The 15,483-nt window shown below is 41.9% G+C and overlaps 1 protein-coding gene across 1 annotated transcript in view; it reads right to left on the bottom strand.

The window, feature by feature from the left end:
* slc35e1 (solute carrier family 35 member E1) overlaps positions 1-13,443 on the bottom strand; it is a 35,271-nt gene extending 21,828 nt beyond the window's left edge. Inside the window, exon 1 of the mRNA XM_048614092.1 lies at positions 13,083-13,443. Coding sequence (XP_048470049.1) covers positions 13,083-13,443 — 361 coding nt within the window. The remainder of the gene's footprint in view (positions 1-13,082) is intronic.
* Positions 13,444-15,483: the final 2,040 nt, after the last annotated feature.

The following is a 15,483-nucleotide window of genomic DNA, read 5'->3' as shown; positions in this document are numbered from 1 at the left end:
ATGATGCAGCAGCATGATGACTGGAGTGCACCAGGCTTCCTGGCAACTTCACAGCTTAGTGGGAACACTGGTTCCCTGCTATCCCACAGAAAGCCTAGGACAGAAATGTGAGCATGACAGAAAGATAGTTGACTAAAATGGCAGGTGTCCAATAGGTCATGGTCCTGCTTGCAAACTGAACAGAGGTGCTGTACAAAGCAGTTACCCAGTCTAGCATTTGGTTTTTCCAATGTAGAGGAGATTGTACTATGAATAATTAATATCATAGAATAAACTGAAAATAATCCAAGTAAATTGCAGGTTTAGCATGAAGCAGTGTTTAAGGATTTGGACTGTGAAGTTTGGTGATTGGGGTGGGAGAGGGTGGTAAAAGGTCACGTATTATTCTTCTGTTTGCGTGGGAAGAAGCCATGGGAAGGCTTGAGGTGAGGAGAGGAATGTACCAGTGTCACAGAGAGAATGTTCCCTCCATGTTAGCATTCCAAAGGGAAGGGGAAGATGTGTTTGGTGGTGCATGATGATGGAAGTCGAAAAGGATGATCCTTTGAATACAGAGTCTGGGGTGGGGTGGAAAGTGGGGACAAGGGGAATTCTAACAAGCTTCTGGGAGGGAGGGCTGAAATGCAGGAAGTGTGTTAGGCATGGTTCAGTGGTTAGCACTGCTGCCTCACAGCACCAGGTACCTGGGTTCCGCTCCATCCTCGGGTCACTGTGTCTGCGTGGGTTTCTGCCAAGTGCTGCTGTTTCTTCTTACAGTCCAAAGATGTGTAATTTACGTGGTTTGACCATGCTAAATTGCCTGGAGTGTCAAGGGATGTGCAAGGTTAGAGGGATGGGGGTGGGACTGGGTGGGACGTGCTTTGGAGGGTATGTGTCTACTTGATGAGCTGAATGGTCTGCTTCCACACTGTAGGGATTCTATGATTCTTATTCTATGATTGAAGGCCCTGTCAACCACAGTGAGAGGGAGTCGTCAGTTGATAAAGAAGGATGACATATCGTAAACACTATAGTGGAAGGTAGCAGCACTTGATGCAGCAGCAGAACCTGGGAGAATGTAATTACACCCTTACAGGAAGCAGGCAGTCAGCTTTGCTGTGGGCCTCAGTTGGATGCAACGTGACTGTTAGTAGACAACCTATTCCTGGTATGGAGACAGAAGTCAAGTGGGGAAGAAAAGAGACAAGTGTGAGAAGGCGAATGAGAGAGAAAGGTGAAATTTAGAAACAAAATTGATCAATTTTTTCAGTTCCGGATGACAGAACTATGCAGTACTGGTACAAGTCATCGACTTACCAGAACGAATGTAGTGAGAGGTCCCCATGGCAGAACTATTTTATTTACTGAGTGGACAACCACTGGATAGATTACAAGACTGACAACAGTATTTTTAAGTGGTGTTAACAAGTTCTTAACATGGCCAAACATTTACATGACTTCACCTTGCAAATGACAAAGCAATCACAAAGGAGATATTCTGACTGGAAGTGGAGCAGCAGAAAAATAAGCTTAAATAAATGTGAACAGCCATCACGTGAACTACTCATAGACATAGTCTGTTTATCCGGGTAGACGTGGACTGATGTTAAAACCATCACTTTGGATATCCCGAAACGTCAGCCTTCCTGCTCCTCTGATGCTGCTTGGCATGCTGTGTTCATCCAGCTCTACACCTTGTTATCTCACTTTGGATATGGACCCTGTCCGAGGAGCGTCTCCACCCTAGGTCATTTAGACAATTAATTACAGTAAGCTGAACACATAAACAATGGACTTGGGCCTGAAAGTTACCTTACAAAGGAGCAAATTATTGCAGATGACGGAATCTGTACTGAAAACAAAAAACGTTGACTATTAGGCAGCATCCATGGAGAGAAAGCAAACTAACATTTTGAGTCTAGATGACTCTTCATCTGATGATCTCCAGTATTTTTTGTCTTCATGAAAGTTACCTTGCTTGCTGTGACTATATTTAGTAATTGCCTAGGTTTTAATAAAGGTTGTGGGGTAGCAAGCCAACCTTGTGTTAAAAAGAAGCTGCTTTTTCAGCGTGAGTGGGTCACAATTGTTGAGTTCCCTTTTAGGAGATTCCTACACACTTGATACAAATTGCAATACGCCAACTTCTGTGAATAGCCACAGTTTATTTAAGCAATTACAAGCTTTGGAGGATCACTCAACAATCTTCGCAGGGCTTGTGGAGCCGTGACAAGTGATGCTCTCTAATAAGGAAACCGCCCTCCCTTTATATAGGATTTTACATCACAGTCAGTCATGTATGCAAGATACAATTTTTTACTCCCCCATAGTCACATGCCTAGCAACAGTGATAGTACGTAACTTAATCACCTAACAGTAGAACAAAGGTCAGCCGCCCAAAAACAATGTGTAAGACTAGATAGTTCCTTATCCTTTTAGCCTTAATTCAACATTTACAGAGAGCAGAGTATAATTAGATTACCACCTTTTGTCTGCGAGATCTTTTTGGCCTTAGTTCAACATTTACAGAGAGCAGAGTATAATTAGATTACCGCATTTTGTCTGCGAGACAGGGGCGCCCATGAAGCACCTAATTTCTTACATGTCAGCAGAACAGATATTAACCCTTTAACATTTCACAATAAGCGAGTAGGATCCTGCACTCTCTATCCATTTTACAAGCATGTGCACTGCGTCGAACTGATGAACCACTCATGGATAAATCTTTAACCTAAATCAAATTGCTGTTGACTACAAAGGAGAAGACAGACAGTCTGTCAAGACCTTAAATTGTCTCTGTGAAGAATCAGGGAAAAATCAAACCCTGGAACCAATAAACACATTAATCTAAAGGATCCATACTTGACTGACCTTCTTATGGACATAACCAAATTAATAACCCATCTGTCTGTGAGACATTGGATGCTTGACATGATTTGACTTGGAGCTCTTTTATTATTTATCTATTGGGTATTAAGGACAATAAGTATCATTTCCTTTCCTTTTAACACAGAGAATTTGGCTGTCTCGCTTTTACAATCGCTTCAAAACTCTAAATTGACTTCTACAGATGTTTGTTATGCTTAACCAAGAAGTAGAGAGAGGGGTCCTTCCTACCACTTCTTATCTGGATTTAACAATTTCAAACGTTATTTCATTTGCCAATAAAGGAATTTGCTAATATAGGAATTTAATAATTGTAAAATATTGCAATGTATTTGTATACGTTTGTTTTCCGATAGCCAAGGTCCTATAGAACCTAACTATAGCTTTTATACTGATTTTAGTAGAAATGCCTGATTTGCAACTGGTTCACTTGATGTTGCACTCTTTAGAAACACAACCGCAGTGTTAATTCACGACTTGAGGCCTTTCTAGACTAGACCATAGAGCACTGAAACAAAAGTAGGCCATTTAGCCCAAATCTGTTCCACCAATCAATGGGATCAAGGCTGATCTGATAATCTTCAACTCTACTTTTCTGCCTTTTCCTCAAAGAGCCATAGAGCTGTACAGCATGGAAACTGACCCATTGGTCCAACTTGTCCATGCCAACCAGATATCCCAGATAAATTAGATTTATCTAGTCCCATTTGCCAGCATTTGGCCCATATTCCTCTAAACCCTTCATATTCAAAACCCATCCAGATGCCTTTTAAACATTGTAATTGTACCAGCCTCCACTACTTCATCTGGCAGCTCATTCCGTACGTGCACCACCCTCTGTGTGAAAAAGTTGCCCCATAGGTCCCTTTTAAATCTTTCCCTTCTCACCTCAAACCTATGCCCTCTAGTTTTTGACTCCCCCACCCCAGGGAAAACACCTTCTCTGTATACCCTATCCATGCCCCTCAAGACCCTACAAAGCTCCACAAGGCCAGCCCTTAGCCTCCGACACTACAGGGAAAATAGCCCCAGCTTATTCAGCCTCTCTCTATAGCTCAAATCCTCCAGCCTTGGCAACATCCTTGTAAATCTTTTCTGAACTCTTTCAAGTTTCAGAACATCCTTCCTATAGCAGGGAGACCAGAATTGCACACAGTACTCCAAATACCCTGCACAGCCTCAACATGACCTCCCAACTTCTATACTCAATGCACTTATCAATAAAGGCAATTGTACCAAATGCCTTCTTCATTATCCTATCTACCTGCAACTCCACTTTCAAGGAATTATGAACCTGCATTCCAAGGTCTCTTTATTCAGCAACACTCCCCAGGACCTTACCATTAAGACTCATTAATTGAAGTTCTGAAGTTCGAACCAACAAACTAAAGATTCTTAACAAGCTGTAAAGTTGTCACCATTATAACATTCTGCCTTGTTATACTCAAAACTATAATCAGTGCTCACCAAGAGACACTAATTAGCCTGGCAATGATTGTACAAATTGCTGCACACCTTAAACCAACAAATCTGGGGCAGATTGCACTACCACCTCAGCAGGTATAAAGTTATCAGTGAACTTTATATTTGTTGGTCAAGGAAAGAAGGGATTGCATTTGAAAAAATAGTGGGGTTGTTGGGGGGAATAAATTCGGTTTTTATAGGCAAGTCAGTCATGGGAAACTTTCAGAGCCAATAAATCTGGAATAAATCAACAGGCATTTGAAAAAGAATGGGCTAACAAATGGAAGTCATCACAGATTTGTTAAAGGAAAATTGACTAATAACTTGCTTGATGCAGAAAACATTGATGTTATATAGATGGACTTTCAATAAACACCATATGAAGGACCAGTTAACGAAATGAAAGTCCATAAGGTTTACATCGTATTGTACATACAAACTTGGTTATGTGGCAGAAAGCAGAGAATATGTTAACGTGGCTGTTGTTTTAGACTACAGGGAAACATATAATGGTGTTTTTGTAGTGCTGGTATTAGGATACCTGACCTTTTTGATATTTAATAAATGATCTTGTATATAGGGCATAATTTCAAAGTCTGGTGGCAACGCTAAACTCAAGTGTAGTAAACACTGGAGAGGCGTAAAAACAAGTTTCAGAAAGACAAGAGAATCATGAAATGAAGAGATGAAATTTAACACGTGTGAAGAGATACATTTTGCTAGGAAGAATGAGAACAGGTAATACAAATAAATGGCAGAGAAACTGAAAGACTTCAGGTTTATGTACACAAAGCTAGGTAAGTGGCAGAACAAGATGACAGGCTGTTTGAGGGATGGTGGACTTTATTAACACAGGAACTGAGTACAAAAGCAAGGAAGTTACCCTGAATTTTTTAATAAACACTGATTAAGTCCTGAAGGCTGCAAAGTTTAAGTGGAAACTGAAGTGCTGTTCTTCCAACTTACACTAAGCTTTGCTGGAGCACCTCGGCAAGTCCAATACATAGATGTTGGCCAGAGAACACAGTTATGTTTTGAAATGGCAGGCAACAGGAAACGCAGGGTCATTTTTGCAGACAGAACATAGTTGTTCTGCAAAGCAGTCGCCCAGTTTGCGATAACACAGCATGGAGCTGTAAGAACATAGAAGGCCAGGCAGCAGAGGAGCAGGAAAGATGATGTTTTGGGTCAGGACCCTTCTTCAGAAATGGGGAGGGGGAAAGGAGCTCAGAAATAAATAGGGAGAGGAGGGGGTGGGGCTGGGGAAGGTAGGTGGGATGGTGATAGGTGAGTGCGGGTAGGCAGTGTTGGGAATTGGTCAGTGAGGTGGGAGGAGCAGATAGGTGAGACAGAAGATGGACCACGTTGTGTCAGGTCAAGGAGGCGGGGATGAGAGGGAGGATTGGACATGGGATGAGGCTGGGGGTGGAGAGATTGCTTTGCATCTCCCCACTGTAGATGAGGCCATATTGTGAGCAGCAAATACAATAGACTACATTGAGTAAAGTGCAAGTAAGTTGCTGTTTCACCCGCAAGCTGTGTCCGGGACCTTGTATACGGAGGATGGGTGAAGTAAACGGGCTGGTGTTACACTTTCTGCGATTGCACAGAAAGGTGCTGTGGGGTTTGGGGAGGCATTGGATGTGGAGGAGGAGTGGACAAGCAAAACACTCACGTTCTGCGCACAAAAATGACCAAGCTTCCTGTTGCCTAGCACTTCAATGTACCACCATGTTCCCTGGCGCCAACATCCGTGTCTCAGGTTTGCTGCAGCGCTCCAATGAAGCTCAGCACAAGCTGGAAGAACAGCACCTCATTTTCCGTTTGGGAACACTGCAGTCTTCAGGACTCAATATCAACTTAAATAATTTTAAGGCCTCAGCATCTTCTCCCACGTCCTTACCTCAACCTCACACACCAGGCCTTGTCATCACATGGGCTGCTACCATAAACCATCCCACTGTCAGCCACTAATAATCCCCATTAGCAGCTATTGATTCCCCAAGGCTGACCTGTACCTATTTCATTGCCTGTTCAACTGTTATTCTCTCTTCAGGTGTCATCCGCAGCTATGCGTTTTCAAACATTTTCCCGGCCGGTGCCCACTCCCCCACCCCCGGCAACAGACAGACACATACACGCAACCCGAAACGTTAACTCTGCTTCTCTGCTTTCTCTCCACAAATGCTGCCAGACTCGGAGTTCTCCCAGCAGTTTCAGCTTTTGTTTCTGATTTCCAGCATCTGCAATTTTTGGGTTTTTTTGAACATTTCATGACTTTTGGATAAATTTCAACCTCCCTGCCCAAAAGCAAATTTCAAGCCCATTAATTGCTGGGCCATGGGATTAATTGTATAGTTCCACAAAAGTTATGGCATAGACACAATATGGTTTGGGACCTCTTGCTGATTTTATTAATATACCTGTGGCACCTTCATTGCCTCAGAACATCCAAAAGCACTTTAAAAAGACTGAAGTAGTTTGGAAGAGTAAAGTTGAAAATATTACAGCCACATGCAAACAGAAGCTCCTAAAAATAGTGATGAGATAGTCCACTGACCTTATTATTTTTTTTTTAAAAGTCATGTCAACTGAGGATAAAATGTGGAGCAGGGCACCAAGAAAAGGCACCCTGTACGTCCTTAAATAATGGTAACCATGATGTGGAGGTGCCGATGTCAGATTGGGTGGACAAGGGCAGAAGTCACACAACACCAGGTTATAGTCCAACAGGTTTATTTGATATCACAAACTTTCATAGCGCTGCTCCTTTGTCAGGTCACTTCACCTATGAAATATAGCACAGCCTTCAGAGCTGTGCTGCCATTCATGCCTGTGGTTGTCAACAATAGCCTACGAAGTTTTATCATTCACTGATTTTCAAGAAAACGACTCTAGAGAGTGGGACTTTACACAAAGTATGACCTGAGCAACAAGTAAGGAGCAACCTGAAGGATGAAACTGCCTTCACTATCCATAATTTATCATCTGGGATGTGCATAAGTTTTTGCACTTAACTGAAATCTGCCCAGCAGAGGAGACTGCTGAACAGCAGGACTGTAGAATTTGAAACCAAGTGAAGGCTTTAACATTACTGGGCCATTGCAACGGAGTTCTGATGCTGTTTTATTGAGGAGCAGCTGCCGAAGGACTGGTCTCATGGGATCAGTGGACATCCTAGGTTGGCTTGCTACACGGTGCATGGACATCAAATTACTGTAGGGCAAACTCAATTCCATCCCAACCTTGATTTTTTTTCTATTTCACAGAAAATTAATTGTCATTAAATCATAGTTACTGCCTTGATAATACCAATTTAGTTCCTGGGAAATAAGTGGCCTCCAATTACTACTCTGTGACAAGGTCCAACATACTATTCTAAACAAAAAGGTTGAATTGTTAACTTTTTTTCTGTTTTCCTCTTTCTCTCACACTCTGTCCGCATGCTGATACTGCCAGACCTGCTGAATATTTCCAAGATTTTCTGTCTTTATTTTAGGTTTTCAGCATCTGTAGCATTTTGTTCTTTCAGCTACTGCTACTTCTTTCACACGTCTTCAGAATTCTAGCAGCTTCACATAACGACCCTTTAGGGGCATTTTGTTCATTTCTTTCCATCCCAGCCCTGCTCTCCAGGCGCTGACTCATACAGTTGAGAAGTCATTGGTAGTTTGCCAATAACCTAATTCAAATGGTCATTCATTAAGCAGCACTCTATAGGACAACAGAATCAGAGCCAAATCTAGTCCTTTCCTCACCCATAATCCAGAATAACACAGATCACAAATGTGGAGGAGGTGCTCCACCAAGTTCTTTTCCTCATAGAAACCGCACAGCCCTAAAGGACATCACCAGGCTGGTCACTGTAATTGGACAGGCTTACACTAAAGGATAGTAAATGCACAGAAAGTGTAATGACACATGCAGAATGAAACACAGCCAATCCAAAACTTGCTATAGTTCTAGGTCAGCACAGTAGTATGATTAGAGGATGGGTAGAAGGGAAACCAAAATCAAAAGTGCACCTACCACCGTAAAACTTTACAACGTGGCTGTAGGGTGGAGTTAGTGCAAATATGGCTCAAGTGTTGAAAAGAGTTCTGCACTGGCAGAGAACAAGTCCTGTGAATAGTGAATGCTAACTGGCAAGCAACCAAATCTTGACTGATTACAAGTTGTGTAAGTGAGTCCCTTAATTGTGAAAAGCATGTGAAAAACAAATTATAATCGAAGGAAAGAACTTAAGATGAAGCTTCAATTACATTATTCATTCCCATCACAATCAGTAAAGGTTTTTTTTCGACAAGTAAAACAATTGCACGATAAACAGTAAATTATGGTTGATCCTTCTTGTTCACAATTTTTGAAAATCTTGATGAAAAAGGGGAAGTATGTCTCAACTGCTTAAACACTAAGTCAACAGTTTTATCATTTGAAGGCAAAGCAGCTGTTTAAACTCTATACTGTGTAAAGGTACAGAGTGCAGCAACTACCAATAGAAAGGTACTTCACAATCTCAGAATATTATTTTAGAAGTAAGAATGATATGAACGTTTAAAAAGTGTTAAGATGAAATTTTTTAGGGTGAACTTTGTTAGTCAGATTGAGAATAGGTGGTGGAATAATCTGCCATTTAACACATCAGAGCAAAAAGGGAGTAAATAGGATGATCAGTCTCCGATGAGGAGTTAGGATACAGGAAGAAGCTTTGACAGGAATTTAGGAGGGAATAAACTCTAATGGGCCAAATGGCCTTTTATCAACTCTTGCCTTTAAGATGTTTTTGACGATAAAACAGAAAAACCACAGGGTCTGATTGTCTGCTTGCAATCTACATTTATTTCAGAAAGTTTTAAAAAAAAAGCTCTGACATTTCTTTGGTAGACCACTTCATTGTAGCTATTGGAAAAGTTCAATCATTCACTGAAGTACATTGTGTATGTGGCACATGATAGGAGCTTCCTGAAAATCATCATTGATGTCAGCAGATGTCACAATGCCCGGCCTCCTTCCTCTGGTAACATCTTTAATTGTGTCATTGAATGACAGCTTCTGCCATGATTTTTGCCACCAGGCAGGACATATCAGCCAGACAAGAACTGAACCCATGCTGTTGTTATTTGGAATCACACACCAGATGTCCAGCAAATGGAGCTAACTGAAATAGTCTCAGCTACATGTCCACTCATATCAGTTTGAACAACAAATGTTGACAAGCTGATGGACTGAGAGAGAAGACTGCATTCCATCAGAACACTATCCAATTTCACATATGTCACGAAAGGATACATACAGCATGATAACTAAGAGTGAATCCTGATATATCACTAAAGCCTGCCGACCAGCGATCAGCTAATTTGAACCAGACTGGAAATCTGGTTTGAATCCTGTTTCTCTGAGAGCTACATTTGGAACAGAGAGAAATAAACTCTATTTCAAACAGATTTACAGGAACTGTCAACCTGCACTGACATGACCAGTCACAGGGTGCTTAAAAATTGAAGTGGCAGTGGGGATTTGAAAATACTGTACCTCATGCCATATTGACCTGCAGCATCATAATACCCATCACTCGAGTCTTGGTATTTGATAATAGACGATAACCCTTCTTCGAGATACCAATCATTACATGAAAATCCAAAACCAGAATTTACCTGTGATTTCATCAAATGTCACTCCAACGTCAGGAATGGGAGTCACTGGGATTTTTGCAGTTCATAACATACATGACACTGGAAATGAATTCTAGGGCACACATCTAACCTGTCATGTTGAGGAAGGAATTAAAAACATAATGTGAAGATCTGGATCTTTGGACAAACCACGGAATAACATGGAGGGGTCCCTGGTCTTAGCAACAAGGTAAAACGCAGACAGTAATACCAGGTATTGAGTTGCAAGCCAGTTAGGAAGCTAACTTTCATGCAGGTGAGGTATTCAGGGAGACTTAAATGAAAATAACTTGCAATTTATGTAACAGTTGTATCTTAGCATGACTCAAAATATTTCACAGGCAATTAAGTATTGCTGAATCATAGTCACTATTTTGCAAGCAAATATAGCAACCAAACTGCACGCATTAAATTTCACAAACAGCCATGACAGTCCGTGGTTTTGGCTGAGGGATGAATAATATTAAATTGTATATCTTTAAAAAGGACAGAAAGCCTTTCTGCTATTGGTCAAGGCACAAAAGGAATTATTTGAGTAATCATGTGGCAGGCACCTGAACAGGTAAATAAGGCCTTTGTTAAAACCCCTTTAAAAGACAGTATCCGATAGTACAGTATGGATGTAAATTGCTGGTATATTGAAAGGGTTAATTTAAACGTCTGATGTCAAATTTAAACTCAAATGCAGAACTGAAACTCTATTGGGTAAAGGTACAACAAGGGTAACTCTTAGCCAAACAGTTACTGTTTGTTGCAGCTGTAATTGTAGTACAATTGGCCTCAGCATCCCAGGCAAAACAAGAGGGACATGGGGTCAAGTTCTCTTGGTTGCTATTTCAGCCACTCTCGTTGGACAAAGCAAGTCAGACTAGAACAAACTGGAAGTACTAACCTACAAGGTTAAATAGCCAACTTGATCTCTAGGCTAACTGAAGAATGGACCATGCTAGTGGATTGCTGCAACGGCCTGTCAAGAGTCAAGACTGAAGATAAAAGCAAAACAAAGCAAGATGGTGTTGGAAGAAATTGGTGAAAATTAGAAAGGAATGCAGCATGGAGGACAGCAGTCTCCTCACCCAGCTCCTTGTTCCTCTGTATTGTTGCCAGTCAAAGCGAGACATTTCTAAACGCAAGATGAATATGACAGAAAACCTGAAGAGTCCAAACCTCAATGAACCTCTTCATACCCTTTTACCTGCTCACCTTGGAAGGCTAAAGGGAGCAACAGGTCACTCTTTCTTTCAAGCTACCTGCAATGTTTATGGATTAAAAACGCCATTCAGCTCTACAACATCATTGTAACCCTAACACATAGCAAAGAGAACTTAAAAAGTCAACTTAACATCTCATACTTGGGCACAGAAAGTACAAACCTCCTAGACCACTTCATGATGTCTTAAAGTACCTGGAATCCAAAACTGAGGCTCTCAACTTTAAAAAATTGGTTGAGATGTCAGATTAAATCAAGTCATTACATTTTAGAAACATAGGACAGGCACAGACTATTTAGCCCCAGCAAGCCTGCCCCACTATTCAATAGAATAATGGCTGATTGAACACTTTTCACCCTCCCCAGCCTCACAACTGTGTATGCAACTGGCAGTAAGACATCTATTGCTACATTAAACATACTCAAAAGACTGAGCTTCCACTATCTTCCATAGTAGAGAATTTCAGATGCTCATAATCCTGAGTAAATTAATTTTTCCTTATCTCAGCCTTGGAGGGGGGGGATCTTACCTGCCTCCACCCTGTGAAAGAATTTTATAGTTTAAATGACATAATCTCTTATTCTTCAAAACTCTGGAGAACGCAAACAGTCTGCCAAACTGTCCCACCAGGACAGTTCCACCATCCAAGGAACAGGTCGAATGGAGCTGGGTGCACTCCATCAATCACAATAAGATCTGTCCTGAGACAAGGGATCTAAAACTGCACACAGTATTCTAGATTCACATCTAACCAACCTCACATATAAGTGAAGCAAGACCTCACTACTTCTGTATTCGTATTTTCTTGCTGTAAAGGCTACCATTCCAACCACGTTCCTAACAACTTGGTGCACTTGCATGTTAGCCTTCAGTGACTTATCAACAAGGTCACCTAGGTCCCTTACATCTACACTTTCCAACTAAAACCATATAAGAAATTCTCTTTACATCTCTTTCTCCTACCCAAGTCACATTTTTCAACAGTACATTCCATAGTGCATGCACAATGCTTGACCAAGTACTGTTCCTTGTGGTTGCCCATTAGTCAGCCTGCCAATGCCAAAATGACCCACTCCTCCTGCTTTCTGTCTGGTAGCCAATCATTAATCCATTCCAATATACTACTTCCCACACCATTTGCTTTTTTTTCTAACCAGCCTGTGAGGGGCTGCATCAAAAGCCTTCTGAAAATCTAAGTATACTATGCTCACCTGCTCTTTCTTGATCAGTATTGTTAGTAACATCTTCCAAAAATCCAACAAATTTGTCAAGCACAATTTCCCATTCATAAACATATGTCGATTAAGCCCAATCAGATTTATCCCAACCTCTATAATAGATTCCATCATTTTTGCTACTACTGATGTAAGGCTAACAGGTTTATAGTTCCAAGTTTTCTCTCTTGCATCCTTCTTAAATAGTGGGGTGACATTTGCTACCTTCCATTCACAGGAATCATTCCAGATTTACAAAAGTTTTGAAGATAAGTAACAATGCACTGAATATCTCTATACAGATCTACTCTGGCACATAGAATATCATCGATCAACTTTTATTCTATCAACTAGAATATCAACTTTTAGCCCCATTAATTTCTCAAGTACAATCTTATTACTAAAATAATTTCCATCAACTACTTAGTCTCCCGAGTCACTTGGATCTCTCGTTCTCTCCTCCCCCCATTCCTTTTCTCCCCCTCTCGTTCCCTCCCACTGCCCCCTCTCATTCTCTACCCTCGTTCTCCTCTCTCTACACCCCGCAACCCCGTCTCCATCACTCCTGACTCACTGCTCTCGAACTATCCCCACTCCTCCCTCCCCAATGCTCCGTCTCCGTCTCCGTCCCCGCCCCCCGCACTCCCGGCTCCTACCTGTGTGCGCGTAGGAGACGGGCACTTTCCAGATGCTGATGTGGGCAGACACCGAGGCGAAGTATTTGCCGAAGGCAAGCGGCAGCAGGAGGCGGCTGAAGTAGCGCGGCGGCAGCTCCCCGACCGGGGCGACATTCCAGGCGCGGAGCAACGGCGGCATGAAGAGGCAGATGGAGAGAATGTGGAAGAAGGAAACGGTAACTGGGTACGGGAACCGGTTGAGGATGACTTTGTTGATGACATTGCCGCCCGAACTGACGGTGTACCAACAGAGGCAAAGGATGAAAACCCGCAAACCGTCCCGTACCACCGACTGCCTCCGTTCCGCCATCTTGGCCTCAGCGCCAGGCAGCGACGCCATCGCGTCACCGCGCTGAGGGGGCGGGCCCCTCCTTAATATTCCAATATCCATATTAATATTCATATAAGTTTATTAATATTCATATAGACAGTACCTGCTGGTCCCTGGATCAGCCTTGTGAGGATGTCACCACGATGCCCATCACTAAGCATAAATAGCACAGTGTTGGCGGAGTGAGATCACACCTCAAGCCTAAAGCAGACTAAACACTGGACATTAAATTAAAAACAAATCTCTGCACATGATGGAAATCTAAAATAAAAACAGGAAGTGCTGGAAGTGGTCAGGAAGCGTCTGTGAAGAGATTTCCATTCCAATGGCACTAATGTACAGTGATATCTGGGATCACATGCACACGAACATTCAAAAAGAGTAAATTAGCTTGGTATATTTATCATTATTGTTAGCATTTCCACGCATTTTTGATTCTTCTGGTCAGATATCTGAGATTCATATGCTCTATAGACTTTTAGAATCAGAAGTCAATGCTGTGAATGGCAACAGCGCACCAATTACCTCACACACACTGTTGGAGTGGCTTTGGGAGTACTTTGTTTGCCATATATAGCAATATCTAATGTGAACGTATAATAAAATGTTACATTGAATTTATAATCCCGAAGGCGGTATGTAACTTTGCTTTTTCCCCAACCAGTCTGTCTTGAACCCAAACTCGTGGTGCAGCATTGAACCACACAATAAAAGACTGAAGGGCAGGGCAACAGTGAGTAGTATTAACCTGAAATGTGTTTCTCTCTTCACAGATGCTGCCAGTCCAGCTGTGTACTTTTAATATTCTCTGCAAGTATTTCATGTTTATGTAAATTCATGGAATTGTTTCATGAGACAACATAATGGATTATTTTTATTCATTCATGAAATGTGGGTATTTGTGGTTGGGCCAGCATTTATTCCTCATCCCTATTGCCTCTGAGAAGGTGGTGGTGAGCTGCCTTCTTGGACCACAGCAGTCCATTTGGCATAGATATACTCATAAAGCCATTAGGGAGGAAATTCCAGGATTTTGATCCATTGACAGTGGAAGTATGGTGATACATTTCCAAGTCAGGATGGTGAGTGGCTTGGAGGGAACTTGAAGGTGGTGGTGTTCCCATGTATCTACTCCCCTTGTCCTTTTAGATGAAAGTGGTTGTGGGTTTGGAAGGTGCTGTCTGAGGAGCTTTGGTGAATTTCTGCAGTGCATCTTGTAGAATGTAAACACTGCTGTTACTGAGCGTTGGTGGGGGATGCTTGTGAATGTGATGCCAAACATTCCAGGTACTGCACTCATCCTGGCAAAGGGTGTATTCTACACCTAACTTATGCTTTGTGAACTGGCTTTGGAAATCAGGTGAATTATTCATTGCTGAATTCCTAGCCATTATATTTCTAAAGATCAATCCAGTTGATTTTTTTGTCAATGGTAACCCCCAGGGTGCTGATAGTGGGGAATTCAGTAACAGTAATGTCACTGAATGTCAATGGATGATGGTTAGATTGTCCCTTATCGGAGATGATCATTAGTTGGCATTTGTGTGGTGAGAGTGTTACTTGCCACTTTTCAGGCCAAACATGAACTTAAGGATTTAATCCAAGTCTTTCTGCCATTGGACATGAACTGTTTCACTGTCTAAGCAGTCATGAATACTGCTGAACACTGTACAATCAGCTGCAAACATCCCTACTTATAACCTAATGAAGGAGAGAAGGTCATGGATGAAGCAGCTGAAGATGACTGGGCCTAGGACACTACCCTGAGGAATGCTAAGGGTCCTTGCAGGATTAGTGTTCTGACCTCAGAGCCAGGAGGCTGGGTTCAAGTATCACCTATTCTAGTGATGTGTAATAACATCTCTAAACAAGCTGATTAGCAATCAATCTTGAAGGACTCCTGCAAATATGTTGAGACTGAGATGACTGGCCTTCAATAACCACAACCATCTTCCTTTGCATGAAACCAGCCCATGGAGATTCAGTTGATACCATATTTTGACAAATGTAGCTTTGATGTCAAGAGCAATCACTCTCACTTCACTTCTG

This window comes from Rhincodon typus, chromosome 29 (assembly GCF_021869965.1).
Source record: "Rhincodon typus isolate 14 chromosome 29, sRhiTyp1.1, whole genome shotgun sequence".
NCBI classification, from domain to species: domain Eukaryota; kingdom Metazoa; phylum Chordata; class Chondrichthyes; order Orectolobiformes; family Rhincodontidae; genus Rhincodon; species Rhincodon typus.
The sequence above is the reverse complement of the archived record's forward strand: the minus strand, read 5'-3'. Positions and strand labels throughout refer to the sequence as shown.